At 55.1% G+C, this 12930-nt stretch overlaps 6 protein-coding genes across 6 annotated transcripts; 4 read left to right on the forward strand and 2 right to left on the reverse strand.

The window, feature by feature from the left end:
• Positions 1–559: 559 nt before the first annotated feature.
• Positions 560–1122, forward strand: PpBr36_03652 (uncharacterized protein; the record flags this gene model as incomplete). The annotated part of the gene is made up of 2 exons (XM_029890822.1): positions 560–666; positions 732–1122. The coding sequence occupies 2 exons, from the start codon at positions 560–562 to the stop codon at positions 1120–1122; spliced, it is 498 nt and encodes a 165-aa protein (XP_029753392.1).
• PpBr36_03653 (uncharacterized protein) lies at positions 718–1740 on the reverse strand (the record flags this gene model as incomplete). The annotated part of the gene is made up of 2 exons (XM_029890823.1): positions 718–1197; positions 1720–1740. 2 exons carry the CDS (start codon positions 1738–1740, stop codon positions 718–720), a joined length of 501 nt encoding a protein of 166 aa, XP_029753434.1.
• A 100-nt stretch (positions 1741–1840) lies between these two features.
• On the reverse strand, positions 1841–2896 carry PpBr36_03654 (uncharacterized protein; the record flags this gene model as incomplete). The annotated part of the gene is made up of 2 exons (XM_029890824.1): positions 1841–2632; positions 2714–2896. The coding sequence occupies 2 exons, from the start codon at positions 2894–2896 to the stop codon at positions 1841–1843; spliced, it is 975 nt and encodes a 324-aa protein (XP_029753390.1).
• Positions 2897–4527: 1631 nt separating this feature from the next.
• Positions 4528–7073, forward strand: PpBr36_03655 (uncharacterized protein; the record flags this gene model as incomplete). Its single annotated transcript, XM_029890825.1, has 3 exons — positions 4528–4662; positions 4765–5029; positions 5098–7073. Coding segments are annotated over 3 exons (2376 nt in total), but the record flags the coding sequence as incomplete, so codon positions are not given.
• Positions 7074–8894: 1821 nt separating this feature from the next.
• Positions 8895–10925, forward strand: PpBr36_03656 (uncharacterized protein; the record flags this gene model as incomplete). The annotated part of the gene is made up of 1 exon (XM_029890826.1): positions 8895–10925. One exon carries the CDS (start codon positions 8895–8897, stop codon positions 10923–10925), a length of 2031 nt encoding a protein of 676 aa, XP_029753388.1.
• A 630-nt stretch (positions 10926–11555) lies between these two features.
• Positions 11556–12748, forward strand: PpBr36_03657 (uncharacterized protein; the record flags this gene model as incomplete). Its single annotated transcript, XM_029890827.1, has 2 exons — positions 11556–11580; positions 11739–12748. The coding sequence occupies 2 exons, from the start codon at positions 11556–11558 to the stop codon at positions 12746–12748; spliced, it is 1035 nt and encodes a 344-aa protein (XP_029753389.1).
• Positions 12749–12930: the final 182 nt, after the last annotated feature.

The following is a 12930-nucleotide window of genomic DNA, read 5'->3' on the forward strand; positions in this document are numbered from 1 at the left end:
TTTTGCTACCTGCCAGGCGCTTGCTTCCCTTCTTCCAAAGAACTTGTCTTCTTTATTCTCTTCTCCTTGTAGCTGCGCTCTGTTCTTACCTTCGATTCGATATACCCGCCTTTTCTTCTCTTCCAATTTGTTTCCTTTGTTACTCTTCAGAGGTGCCTGTATTTTGTTCCGTTTGCTCCCCACCTGGCCGTATTTAGCAAACGCAAGAAAAAACCACACCACTATTTTGAACAGCCATTGTCGAAACGCCGCGCGAAATCACGAACGACTATAGAGCTACACAACCTATGTGGCATAAACCAGTCAGATCGGTTGGGATTAACGAGGCTACCGAATCCTATTTCCAAGGAACGAACCTGCGATCAAAGCACTGGCTATCCACAAACTATTAGCGCACTCGTCAAACTAGCGCTACTACTCTCAAACCTTATATATAGGTACCTTGCCAGGTGCTTTATATATAGAAACCACTTGGAACGTGCCAACGGGGGTCAACAACCTGAGCCATAGAAAGGGCACTATAGCGCCGGTTCATCCGCAAGAAAAAACCCCGCCCAACATGTCGCAGGCCCTAACGCTGGCCAGCTTCCAATCGATAGCGTCCTCGAGCGTGCCCCTCGGCTGCATCCTGGCCTACAACAACACGCGCCTTTCGGGATGTAAAAGGTCTGACTTCCGATCAGGCACGGGGTGCTCGGCGAGCTGCCAGCGCTCCATTCAAAGCGTCGAAGCCACGCTGCAGCTCGTGTGTGGCGCCGGCAACGTCGACGTGCCCTCGGGCTCCGTGTTGGCGTCGGCGATGGAGGGGAACCTCGTAAATACGCTGTGCGGGAACGGCCTGCAGCGACCGCCGGCGAGTACGACGGTGGTGATGACGACGACGACGGCTTCCAGAGAAACCAATGCGCCCATCCTGTCTACTATCATTCCGCCAGCGTCTACAGCATCATCGGCCGCTTCCACAACGACAGCCCGAGCGCCGACGTCGGCACTTCCCCCATCTTCTCCACCCCCGCGCCCGGACACAGAGAGCCCGAGCGCGACGAGCACGCCAAATCCGGATGCATCACCATCACCGGCACCGGCACCGGCACCGCCAGCTCCGGAGAGAGGAGGTGGTAGTCCCTTTGATGCCCAAGGTTCTGCTGGTACTGCCAGTCCCAAGATACCTCGACTTTCCTTGGTGATGTCGTGGACCTTTGTGTTATTACTATTAATACGGTGATGCGCTGGCGGATCTACAACTGCGATGCCAGGACCGGGGATGACCGTTTATTTGGGGGAATTTCTTTCTAAAGAAGAAATATAAAGTAAAACATAATTTGGGGGGAGGGGTGCTAAGCGGGACAGGGGTACCTTTGCTTCGTCTTTTTTTTCCTGGGGCTGGGCGGAATGGGATGTCTAGAGTAGCATGTCCTCGATGACCTGACAGAAAGAGCCAGGAGATCTGGGAATAGCGCGGCGTTGATGGAATTTGGGGGGGAAACTGATTTAGATTTTTTCAGAGCAAGAGACAAGTTGGGGTAATGCGAGTACACGTAATCATTCCAATTCTTTTTTGTTGTTATTTCTTTCTCCCCAAAAGTGAATATGCCGTTGATATGCAAACATTGATGCACTACTAGCCTAGGACGATCGTTTGTTCTAGTCTAGATGACCTAGAGGCAAATTAAGAGATGTAAAAACAGGAGAGAAAAAACAAACAAACACTTGGCTTACATACACGAATCCTGTAGTCATTATCTTTGCACAAATTTTCAAACAGAAACAAGGACAAATCAGTGAGCCAAAGAATTATGAACACAAAACCGGCATTTCATTAAAACGTGCGCAACTCGACTCAAGCACCGGTCGCGGTGCTCTGCCACAAGTCCCTCATCTGTATAACGCTTGGGATGCAGCCCAGTATGCCTACGCCCAACTCGCTCAGCAGACCGTTTTCGGAGCCCCAGTGCATGATGACAGGCGACCAGGCGACGTAGCGCGTCATGGTCTTCTTCCACTCGGCGGTGCGGACCTCGGCGCCCTTGGTCGCCTCGAACGCCAGCCTGCCAATCTCCAAGCCGACAAAGACGCCCCAGAAGCGGCTGCTCCAGCGAGCCAGCTTGGCCTGCTCGGCCGGCGCCCAGCCCAGCACGCCCTTGGACGAGAGGAAGGCCACGTTCTCGAGAAGCTGGAAGCCGGCGCACGACAGGAGCTGGGCCCATTGGAGGGCCACGACGGCGGATGAGTTGGGTTGCGGCTGTGCGCTGGCCAGGTCCTTTTCTGAGGATGACTGCTGTTGCCTGGCCCTGCGTGCCTGGAGAGAGGCGGCGATCAGACGGCGCGCCCAAAAGTACATGCCCAGCAGGCCCCAGAGGCGGTGCGCGACGCGGGCCTCGGCGAGCAGGCCGCCGAGCGCGCGCAGGCGGGAAGCGACGAGTAGGGCCAGCGCCGAGGCGGCGGTCTTGGGGGACGCCGCGGCAGATGTGAGGAGCACGGCGCTCTGCTGGGAGGGGAGGGAGAGGACTAGCAGGGCGATGTCCCTGGCGGAGCGGCGGAGGGCGTTGGTGCCCAGGATGGTCAGGGTCGCTGCCGAGAGGCGGGAGGTGTAGCAGACGAATTGAAGGACGCACTGGAGGGACGCCTCGAGCTGTTAGTAAAAGGAGCAAGAAGAAAAAAGTGGTGTTGCACCCGCGGGAAAAAAAGTGCCGGCTTGCTTGGCGTTACGGACATCAATGCCTGTAGGCGTCTGCAGACAGCGGTGCAGATGGGAGAGGAACGCATCCACGTTCGCAGGTGCGGCGGCCAAGGTGGCGCTGATAGGAACTGCGGCCTTCTTCGTGTTGGCTGGGGGCGTCGACGACGGCACAGGCTCGCCTGTGGGCAGCGAAGTGATCTCGGCTGAAGACGTCATTGTGATTGGTGGGTGTGTAGTAGACAAAGATTTCGCTTTCGCAAGTTGTTACGAAATTCTTGGGGTTAGATCGAGTTGCAGGGCCTTAAAATCCCAAGTTGGGTGAAGGTACCCGGTGTATACGAAATCCAAAGAAAGCAAAATAAAATAAAATAAAAACAATGTATGGCTGCCGTTGAACCTCGGGAGACTTCCTTAGATGGAAACTAATTAACCCCTACACTCAGACTGGAACAGTGGCCCTCGGCGTCGGCTCAAATGGTCGGTAGCTGCGGGCGGTGACGACAGATTGGTTTTAATAGGGGCGCATGCGAGCGGGGTGCCCCAGACTCCAAAGCATAACCAATTTCCCACGCTATGGAGAATTCGCTGCGAGGTTGGTGGTCAATGGGGGGCATGAACACTTGTTCATGCGCGCAATTGATCATGTACGCCACAATTTGAACAAGGCAATTGCTGGAGAGATTTTGTGTCCCTTGATGGAGTGGGGAAGGCCGTAGAGTGCTATGAGAAGTATAAAATCATAAAGTGAGGGTGAGTACACAGAGTATCGCGGCGAATGTTCTTGATCTGAACTGCATAGTTACATTGCATTTTGCAGGTTGGTTAATGTACCTTGCCCACCTTACTTGGCTAGCAAACCGTCGCCATATGTCAGCCAGAGCCTCAACATGTGATAACAGCACAACAGACTAGACGAACTTGACGGAATATCATATCGATACGGCGCTCAGTGAATTTTGATCAACTCTTTTTGGGATGTCACCCTCGTCCAGCACGTGCCACGAGACATATATGACGCCGAATATAGCCAATTTGAATGGTCCGAGTTGAAGAGCCGTTAATCTAATGCTGAATAGAACAGTCAGCTGTCGATGAAAGTATACATCTGGATCTGTTCTAAAGAATTAACCAACAACACAATGAATGTATCAAACTAAAAAATCCATCTCTGAGGATTAAACCAAACAAACAAATCAAAGGGGAAAAAAATCCCGTTCAATCCAATGTAACCGCGGGGTTTGATGCTCCTGCACGCAATAGGCACGCAAGCAAGATCTCAAGGGAGCTTGACCGAATTGAAGGGCTGGATTAGATCAAAGTGGGGCTTGAACAGTTTCACAGCCGCCTGCGCCATCCAACCAAGACGAAGCTCAAGGGCCATCACCCAGACAACCAGCCCAAGGGCAACAAACATTACACCCGCGTGAACCCAGATTCACGACTGGCCCCATCCGAGCCATGCCAGACGAACCCAAGTGTGTGCGTTTGTCTACCTATTCATATGTTTTTGTACGGCCAAGCTATACCCGCAATTCAAAGTTAGCTCATTCCCAGTTGATGCTTCCAACTTATTCCCCTAAGCATTTTTTTTTCAATACCAAACAACACCGCAGGTGTGCACACAAACATAACCAACAGTACATAAAATCACCAACCACACCACATCACAAGGCCGTGACGGCGTGATTCAATAAGTAGCTCTGTCTCCATGACATTGTGAAATGCACCTGGGTCGGACAATCCGATTTTGTTCCTGCCCTTCCTTGTCCGAAGAAGAAAAAGTCTAGGACGAGACAACTCCGCGCCGACCAACTAATCACAATCTTTTTGCGAGAGTACTGCTCAAGAGCAGTGCCCCAACGGCCAGAACAATGGACGCCAGCTACCTGTCGCAACAGGTCAACACCATCATAGACCAGCTCCATGGCTTGTTTGACGAGATTGGAGTGCCCAGCCACGAGCGCGAGTCGAGAGAGACAGAGGTATGCATTCATCCCAAGACGAGAAGACGCCCGAGAAGAATGAACAGGAAAGCCCACCTGCCTCCGAGTACACGGGTTTGCTAAAGCCGTAAGCGTCAATAGCTCTTCTCCGCCTTGTCGGACACTCTGCAAAAGCAGGTCCGCTCCGTAAACTCAGAAAAGAAGGCCATGGTCGAAGAAGCACAACGAATCATCACCATCATCCGCCAAATGGAAGCATCCCTGGACGATTCCCAATCACATCGCGACTATTCCTCTGGCGATGATCTCAAAATCACTTACCCTTTAACAAGGTGTCTGCAAGGCCTAAAAGAAAAGCATCAACAAATCAGCAAACTGCACAAAGACCGCTTCGAGCAAGTAAAGAGTACGAGTCCTTGTTCAAGACGCAACATTCTAGGCCTCTGCCACCTCTGCTAACAACTCTCGCACTAGAACTCGTCGTCGCCCTCGAATCTTACTCGTCCCACCTCGAATCTAGCTTTGTCAAGCTCCGCCTACCGCCTACTGGACCCAACCAGTCAATACCACCCGACTTTGATCTGTCTCCTTCTTATGTGCAAAAACTGGATGACGAATTTACCCGCGTTTACGAGGAATACACGCGCCGTGTTACGACTGTCAAGGCTATCTGCGAACACATCATCTCCCTCTGGGCAGAACTGGGTACCCCGCAAGCTCAGACCGATGGCGCTATAGTCAAATACTACCGCGATGCCCCTGAGCAGCTTGGACTCCATGAGGAGGATATTGCCCAGCTGCGATCAAAGCGCGACAAGCTGGCCGAGGAAAAGAAGTCTCGTGAGAAGCGTCTACGGGATCTCAAAGCGGCCGTCGAAGCGCTATGGGAAAAGCTCGGCATCGAGGAGCACGAGCGCAAGAAGTTCCTCAATGCCAACCGCGGATGCGGCGTCCGCCAGATCAACGAGTTCGAGGACGAACTGGGCCGCTTGAATGAACTCAAACGGCAGAACCTGCACTTGTTCGTGGAAGACGCCCGCTTCAAGCTGCAGGAACTATGGGATGCCCTGTATTTGTGCGAGGACGAGATGCTGGAGTTCACCCCTGCGTTTTCCGATGTGTACAGCGATGCCCTTTTGGAAGCTCACGAGCGCGAAATTTCCAGGCTGGAAGCACTCAAGGAGCAGCGAGGGCCCATTCTGACTCTGGTCGAAAGGCACCGGTCTCTGGTTAGTGAGCGGGACGACTTGGCTGCATCTAGCCAAGATGCCTCCCGGTTGATGATGAAGGGTCAGAAGGGAGAGAGACGCGATCCAGGGAAGCTGCTCAGGGAGGAGAAGATGCGCAAAAGGATCGCCAAGGAGCTACCTAAGATCACAGCTGAGCTTCGCAAGGGCCTTGAGAAGTGGGAGGACGAATGGGGCCGTGATTTCTTGGTTCATGGCGAGCGGTATCTTGACATCATTGAGGCATCCGAGTCAAAGCCCGCCGCTCCACCTAGGTCAAAAACGCCAGGCGCGGGAGCTGTTCGAACAGCAGTATCAACGGTGGGCGCAGCAGCGACAACCAGGCCTGGGACGGCAATGAAGTCGAACGCCCCGAGTCGCACCAACAGCAGTGCCACCAGGCCTACAACTGCACGACCGCCCTCTCAACATGCGACCGCCAAGACGCCGACGACAGCCACCTCAGGCACAGGTACACTACGCCGAGCTCCTCAGCCGACCGCCGGGCACACCACAACATCAAAGGGAAGCCCTTCGCGAATCCCGGCTAGGGCACCATTGTCAAACCTGAAGCACGGGAATAACTCCCCCGAGAGGCCCCGGCCAGAATCCAGGGGCGATGCCTTCCGCAATGCTCCGCCTCTAATGCGAGCCCCGCCGCCTAAAATGAGAGACCTCGTTCCTCCGCCGGAAGCCAGGCTGGAAACACCGCCCAGCCCATACAGGCGAGACGACTTTGGTATAAGCTCCAACGTCAGGCAGGTCGAGGACGATGACATATATGACGATCGCAGCGAGCGGTCACGCCAGCTCCAGGCGCGGACAAAATCCCATCAGGACCTTCGCGGGTCGCACGAATCGTACGAATCACACACATCCCGCGACAAGGCCTATGCGCAGTCGACATATGCGCACGCAACTTATTCGCATCCGCCCAGGCAGATTTCAAACACGTCCACGGCCGTGTCTGGGTCTGAAAACTGGGAAACGTACGACGACAACTCGGAGCCCGAGGCGGATGCGTCCGACAGCTACTATGAAAAGATGCGCGCTGCAAGGGGCAAGCGGATGACACCTGAAATGGGCTATGCGCGGCCGCTCGCGAACCAGGCTAAGCGCCCACGCGGACTGCCACCTGGTGCACATCCAGGTCTGGCGATGCTGGACCCCGAGGGGACCAGGATAGTCAGCGGAAGCGAGTGGACCGACGAGGATGGCTTCTAATGGATCGACGACGACTTACATGGCTCATGCGGCGTATGTGATGTTGGCCTTTTGCTCTGCGCACATATTACATCAGTTACTTACTTGCCTTCTTTTTTAATTATCTTCTTGCATGTTGTTTCTTAAGGATCGGCTTTGCCGCCCTGGTCCATATATTATTCTCTGGGTAGAAGAAAAGGGGTGTTACTCGATGGCGCCGGCTGTTGGATGACCGTCTTTCTTTGTTCCTCCTTGCTTCTCTTCTTTTGCCTTTCTTTTTCCTTGTCACTCTGCTTTCCATTCCCTTGTTACATTCTGGTCATCTTCACATTTCTTCGCTCCTGTCCACTGGATATCGGTGCGCTTCTTGTTGTTGTCAATGCACGCACTCTCATACCGGCGTCTTTTGGGGGAAATGATTTCAGGGATTTCGGGAGCTAGGCGCTTGGCCTGCTGCCTGTCTGTCTATTTCATGCAAGTACACACTTCTGTATTGCGACGCCTTGGACCCGGCATGTATAGCTGGGCTTCATATACGTAAGTAAATGCGCCCCTGGACCAGGTACCTAAGAGGGGCACGTACGCAAAATACAATGAATGATTGTGTAAAGTTGCGATCTATGATTTGTGGGTGACTGGGTCGCATGGTTTGATCTGACGACATGATGTTCGCGGCTGAATTGCCTTATCTTGCCAAGTTTGCTCGGCTAGTCCAAAACTGCTTAGTCGGGACCAAGATGCCACGCCTGGGATCGCCGGTTGCTGATTGTCGGTTGCCGATTGTCAGTTGCCGTGATATCCATCCATACCAGCAATGCAACCCAAAGGTACTTGAAATCGCGGGGTGTTTATTACTGCATAGGTTGGTACGTGGTAGGTGCCTATATGACGCAGTTGCAACGCTCCAACAGCTGTAGCTTTGTTCCTTACTCGAGGGTACCTGACGATATCAAATAATGTGCCTTAAAACGTGATGGACACCAACCGTTGTTTGTTTGTCGCCAGCCCTACCAACCTAAGCAGGGATACCTACCTCTAAAGGTCGCAATTTTGCTACTGCTACTACTAGCGCAGGTACTAATGTCGCGCTGAACAAAATTTTACTCCGTAACCTGGATTTTCATGCTTAGCCGTGTTTGTTTGTTTTTGTTTTTGCTTTTTTTCTTCTTTTTTCTTCTCCTCTCTTCTTCGCTCGTACTCGGATTTGTGATAGCCCTGAAAGTCAACTCCAGACGAAATGGGCCGCAGTCACCGAGTGGATGCGTGGAACAGTGAAGTGCAGTTGTACTTGCCCCATTCAATCAACCAGCTAATACCTCACTTGCTTTGGCCTGCGAGCTGCAAGTATCCATTCCCTCCGAGTCGTACAGTAGGTAGTACCCATCGATTTACTACCCCCCCCCCCCCCCACAAAGTCCACTATAGACACCCTAGCTCACAGCCTCCTTTTACCCCTTCATTGCAGCTGTATCGTATCCATGGCATCACGTCAGCCAATTTTTGAGGTCGTTGAATCAACAAGACTGATTGGAACCCTTGCAACCACGGCTTCTCGGCTTTGATCGACGCAGCCCCAACGACGAAGCAAGTAACACGAGTTAGTTGGGAATCAGCCCTATCCCGTACACAATCAACTCAACAACAACATACACATACACACAGACTCGGGTCATTGCGGCCTTGAACGTCAACGACAAGTTGGGTCTGATGCACACGTCCGACGTGGAGTTGGGCGTCTAGCGCCAATTACTATCCAAAAACAAAAGTCAAAACCTCCGACGCCGACGAACTCGCTAATACACCCCCCCATCCGAACCCGAACCCGAACCCCGGAACCTCGCGATGACCATGACTTCCCCGGCGCACCGCCCCCCAGCCTCGAGCCTGTCGATACCTCACGAGCAAGCACAGAGCGCCGCGCTCAAGGGCGCCTCCCTGGCGTTCCAGAAGCAGCTCGACGCCAACAAGAAGAAAAAGAAGAAGTCGTCGCCGCCCAGCGCCAACAACAAGCCCATCTCCGACGGCGGCGCCCTCGTCGCCGCGACGTCGGCGGCCTCGCTCAGCAACCAGACTACGGGCGGCAGCAGCGTGGCGGATCACGGCGTACCCGAGCATGCAACCTTGTCCAACCGGCTGGCGCAGCTGCAGCAGCGGTCCGGCAGTCCCCATCTGCGGCCGCCCGGGAGCGCCGGAGGGCCCCGTTCGGCGTCGTTTATAGCCGCCACCTTGGCGGCCAGCAGGTCTTCGAGTCCCAGTCCGAGTCGGAAGAACAGTGTGGCCACGCCGCAGGGGCAGAGGAGGAGGGCGAGGGCGCACAGCAGAGCGTCGTCCGTCGGAAGTCTACAGTTGACGTCGCCGTCGAACCTGGGACCGAGTCCGGGACAGGGTGTGGACTCGGGTGGGTACGATGGGGAGGTCGATGCGGACTTGGATCAAGAGGAGGACACTGGTTTCAGGAGACTTGGGAGAAGGAAGGTCGTGGCCGAGACGCCGACATTCCCTGCCCGGGAGCAAAGTAGACGGCGAGATGGTGACCCCGTCAAGAGCCCGTCTCCCGTCCGAGATAGCGAGGTGCCTCAACCAAGGGGGAAAGTCATAGATCGGGTGCCAGAGCAGGAGGAGCCTGAAAGTCCAGTGCAGAAAGCGAGACCCAAGCTAAAGCCAAAGCCAAAGCCCAAACCGGATAAAACAATCAAGACTGAGCCTCGTGCAGCCCCTGAGTTGGTCGAATCAAAGAGGACTGGGCCGGATCCTGTTTCGGAACCCACGTCGCCATCAATCAGGCGAATCAGTGCAATACAGCCCAAACCAAAGGTGACCAGGGCACAGCCTGCGCGCGCACCAATCAAAACCTACGATTCACAAAAAGAGATCCAGGTTCTCTCTCGGATCATCATGCCCAAGGACGTGGATGACATTGATTATTGCGATTTGACCTGGGACGGCACTCGTGACCCCCCCTTCAGAGAAAGAACCGACTCTATATCATCTGATGACACCTTCTTTTCCACATCCTCTGGTCAAGGACGCCGCGCGCCGACACCACCGCCGCCACGAAGGGCACGTTCTGTCCGAGAAACTCCCAGCAGGCCCCAAAGCGCAGCCTCGCCCCCGTCGTCACAACAGCGACCCGTGAGCAGCCACTCCAGGCAGACGCCCACGGGTGCCAACAGGCCCTCCCTGGCCCTGGACTCGCTCACCAACGCCATCGTGGCGAGCAGCCTGGCCTCGGCACGTCACGCGCCGGCCAGCAGGCCCCAAACGCCAGCTACCGTGCCGGTGCCCTCACGCAAACGCAACGACCGTCTGGCGCCGAACTTGACGGGCGGCGGGCTGAGCCGCAGTCATAGTAGATCACCGCCCAAGAAGCAGGGGATGCTGACGACCCTGCGGGCGCCACAGTCAAAGTCTGACGACGAGGAGGCGCGCAAGTACAGGGAGCGGCACCGGAAACGCGGCCCACTGGGCGGCAAGAAGCATGTCCATCATGAGGGTTCACGGCGTCGTTGGCGGGACTCTGTCACGGCTGAGGAGCGGCGGCGGTACGAGGCTCTGTGGGCCAGCAACCGTGGTCTTCTCTTACCTCCCAAAGATGGCACCGGACAGCAGCAGCAGCAGCAGCAGCAGCCGCAGGATCTGGTAGCCAACGTTATTGTGCGTGATCTCTGGAGCCGCAGCCGACTGCCGCATGACGAGCTGGCCGAGGTGTGGGACCTGGTTGACCTAAACCGTCGGGGGTCGCTATCCAAGGAGGAGTTTGTCGTGGGCATGTGGCTCATTGACATGCGGCTACGGGGACGGAAAATCCCGCCACGGGTGGGCCAGAGCGTCTGGGACAGTGTCAAGGGCCTGCGGGTTCCCCCGCCGGCCTAGGATGCTGAAGGAGGCAGCGTTGGACTGTTGGTGTTGGCTGGCAGCAGAAGAGACGCGGTGTAGCGGCGGCGCTTCTCTCTTACCTCATTGTTCCGCAGCTGTTTTCATGGGGGTTGCCTGATCAGGTGATTGCTTTCTCATTGTTTGTTTTTACTTCTCAATTGTCTCGTATATAGCATTGATACCCCCAACCGAAACTAGAAGTTCATATATAGGATAGGGACGCATATCTACCAATGCAGGGTAGGTGGATGCATCATTGAATTAGAGAGATTTGCTCAGCTACTCTTGCATTATGCTCAAACTAGCGCGAGGCAGCCCCGCGTTTGCTGGTACCTTTATCCACGCTTATCGTAGCTAATGTGGAGCCCGTTGTCCCACTCCCAGCGGTTTCGCTGTTGTTGTTGCCTTGTCTGCCTACCTAATTACCTAGGCTCCGATACATCATTGCCATCTTTTTGTTTATGTGAAGGCACCAGATCTACGTCTGCCGCCAGATATCCATTCGGTGAGACTACTAGTCTTGTAACCTACGGAGTTAAAAAGGTGTTTCCTTTCAAATTGCCTCGAAGAGCTTACGAACACGCACAAGTCAGCCAGCCCCGGGGGTGGGGTCTCTCCGTTGACAAGATGGACGTTGCTATGAAGTCGTGGGGTTCGTTGTGTCCTTTTTTGTTTTTTTTTTTTTAAATCATCTCTATGATATCTGCTGCTGCTGTTGCTGCTGCTCCTAGCCAGATGGGCATCTTGGCAGGAGAAATACAGGTACATTGGTTTGAGCTCCAACTGACCAAACAACTCCCTCCGCAATAGAGCTCGACAACAACGTCAAACTGGTCGACCCGTCGCGCGATGCCCTCTACAACTACGACGCCGAGTCTCAAAAGGCAATCAACCAGCAGAGGCCATGGGCCAAGGACCCAAACTACTTCAAGTCGGTGCGCATCAGCGCAATCGCGCTGATCAAGATGGTGATGCACGCTCGGTCGGGCGGCTCGCTCGAGATCATGGGCATGATGCAGGGCTACGTGGACGGGACGGCGCTCGTGGTCACGGATGCCTTCCGGCTCCCCGTGGAGGGCACCGAGACGAGGGTCAACGCGCACGATGAGGCCAACGAGTACCTGGTCGAGTACCTCCGGCTCAGCCGCGAGCAGGGTAGGCTGGAGAACGTGGTCGGGTGGTACCACAGCCACCCGGGCTACGGATGCTGGCTGTCGGGCATTGACGTGAGCACGCAGTTCCTGCAGCAGCAGTTCATGGACCCATTCGTCGCCGTCGTCATCGACCCGGACCGCACCATCAGCGCCGGCAAGGTCGAGATCGGCGCCTTTAGGACCTATCCCGAGAACTACAAGGCCGAGGAGGCCAGCACGTCGGACGGGTACCAGCCCGTGCCCCTGGCCAAGGCCGAGGACTTTGGCGCCCACGCGAGCAGGTACTACGCCCTCGAGACGGAGCACTTCAAGAGCACCCTCGACGCTCACCTGCTGGAGCTGCTCTGGAACAAGTACTGGGTCCAGACTCTGTCGCAGAGTCCCCTCATCACCAACCGCGACTACGGCAACAAGCAGATGCTTGACCTGGGCAGCAGGATCAGGGACGTTATTGGCGTCATGCAGCGCAACGGCCGCTCCGGCCAGTCGGGTTACGGCATGGCCTTGGGAGGCGGCTCCGGCACCAGTAAGGCTGTTGAGACCGCCATCGAGACCATGGCCAGGGACAGCATGCACGTTGCCGCCAGCCAGAGGGCCGCTCTCATGGCGGGTGAGCTGAAGGCGAAGGTGTTTACCGGCCAGGCCGAGCCGTCGGCGGCGTTGTAGGTGCTGTCTGCATAATCGGCGTGACGTTTGGGCAAACAGAACATCAACCCTTTTTTGTCTTTTTTCTGTCTCTCTCTCTCAGATCGATTTGGAGTTTGGCGTTGAGGGGTATCAAGACGGGTTCCTTTTTATGCTGTTATTACATTTACATTACATCCCCTCACTCTTCAGAATATTGGTAC

The sequence above is a fragment of the Pyricularia pennisetigena genome, chromosome 3, assembly GCF_004337985.1.
Source record: "Pyricularia pennisetigena strain Br36 chromosome 3, whole genome shotgun sequence".
Taxonomy (NCBI): Eukaryota; Fungi; Ascomycota; class Sordariomycetes; order Magnaporthales; family Pyriculariaceae; genus Pyricularia; species Pyricularia pennisetigena.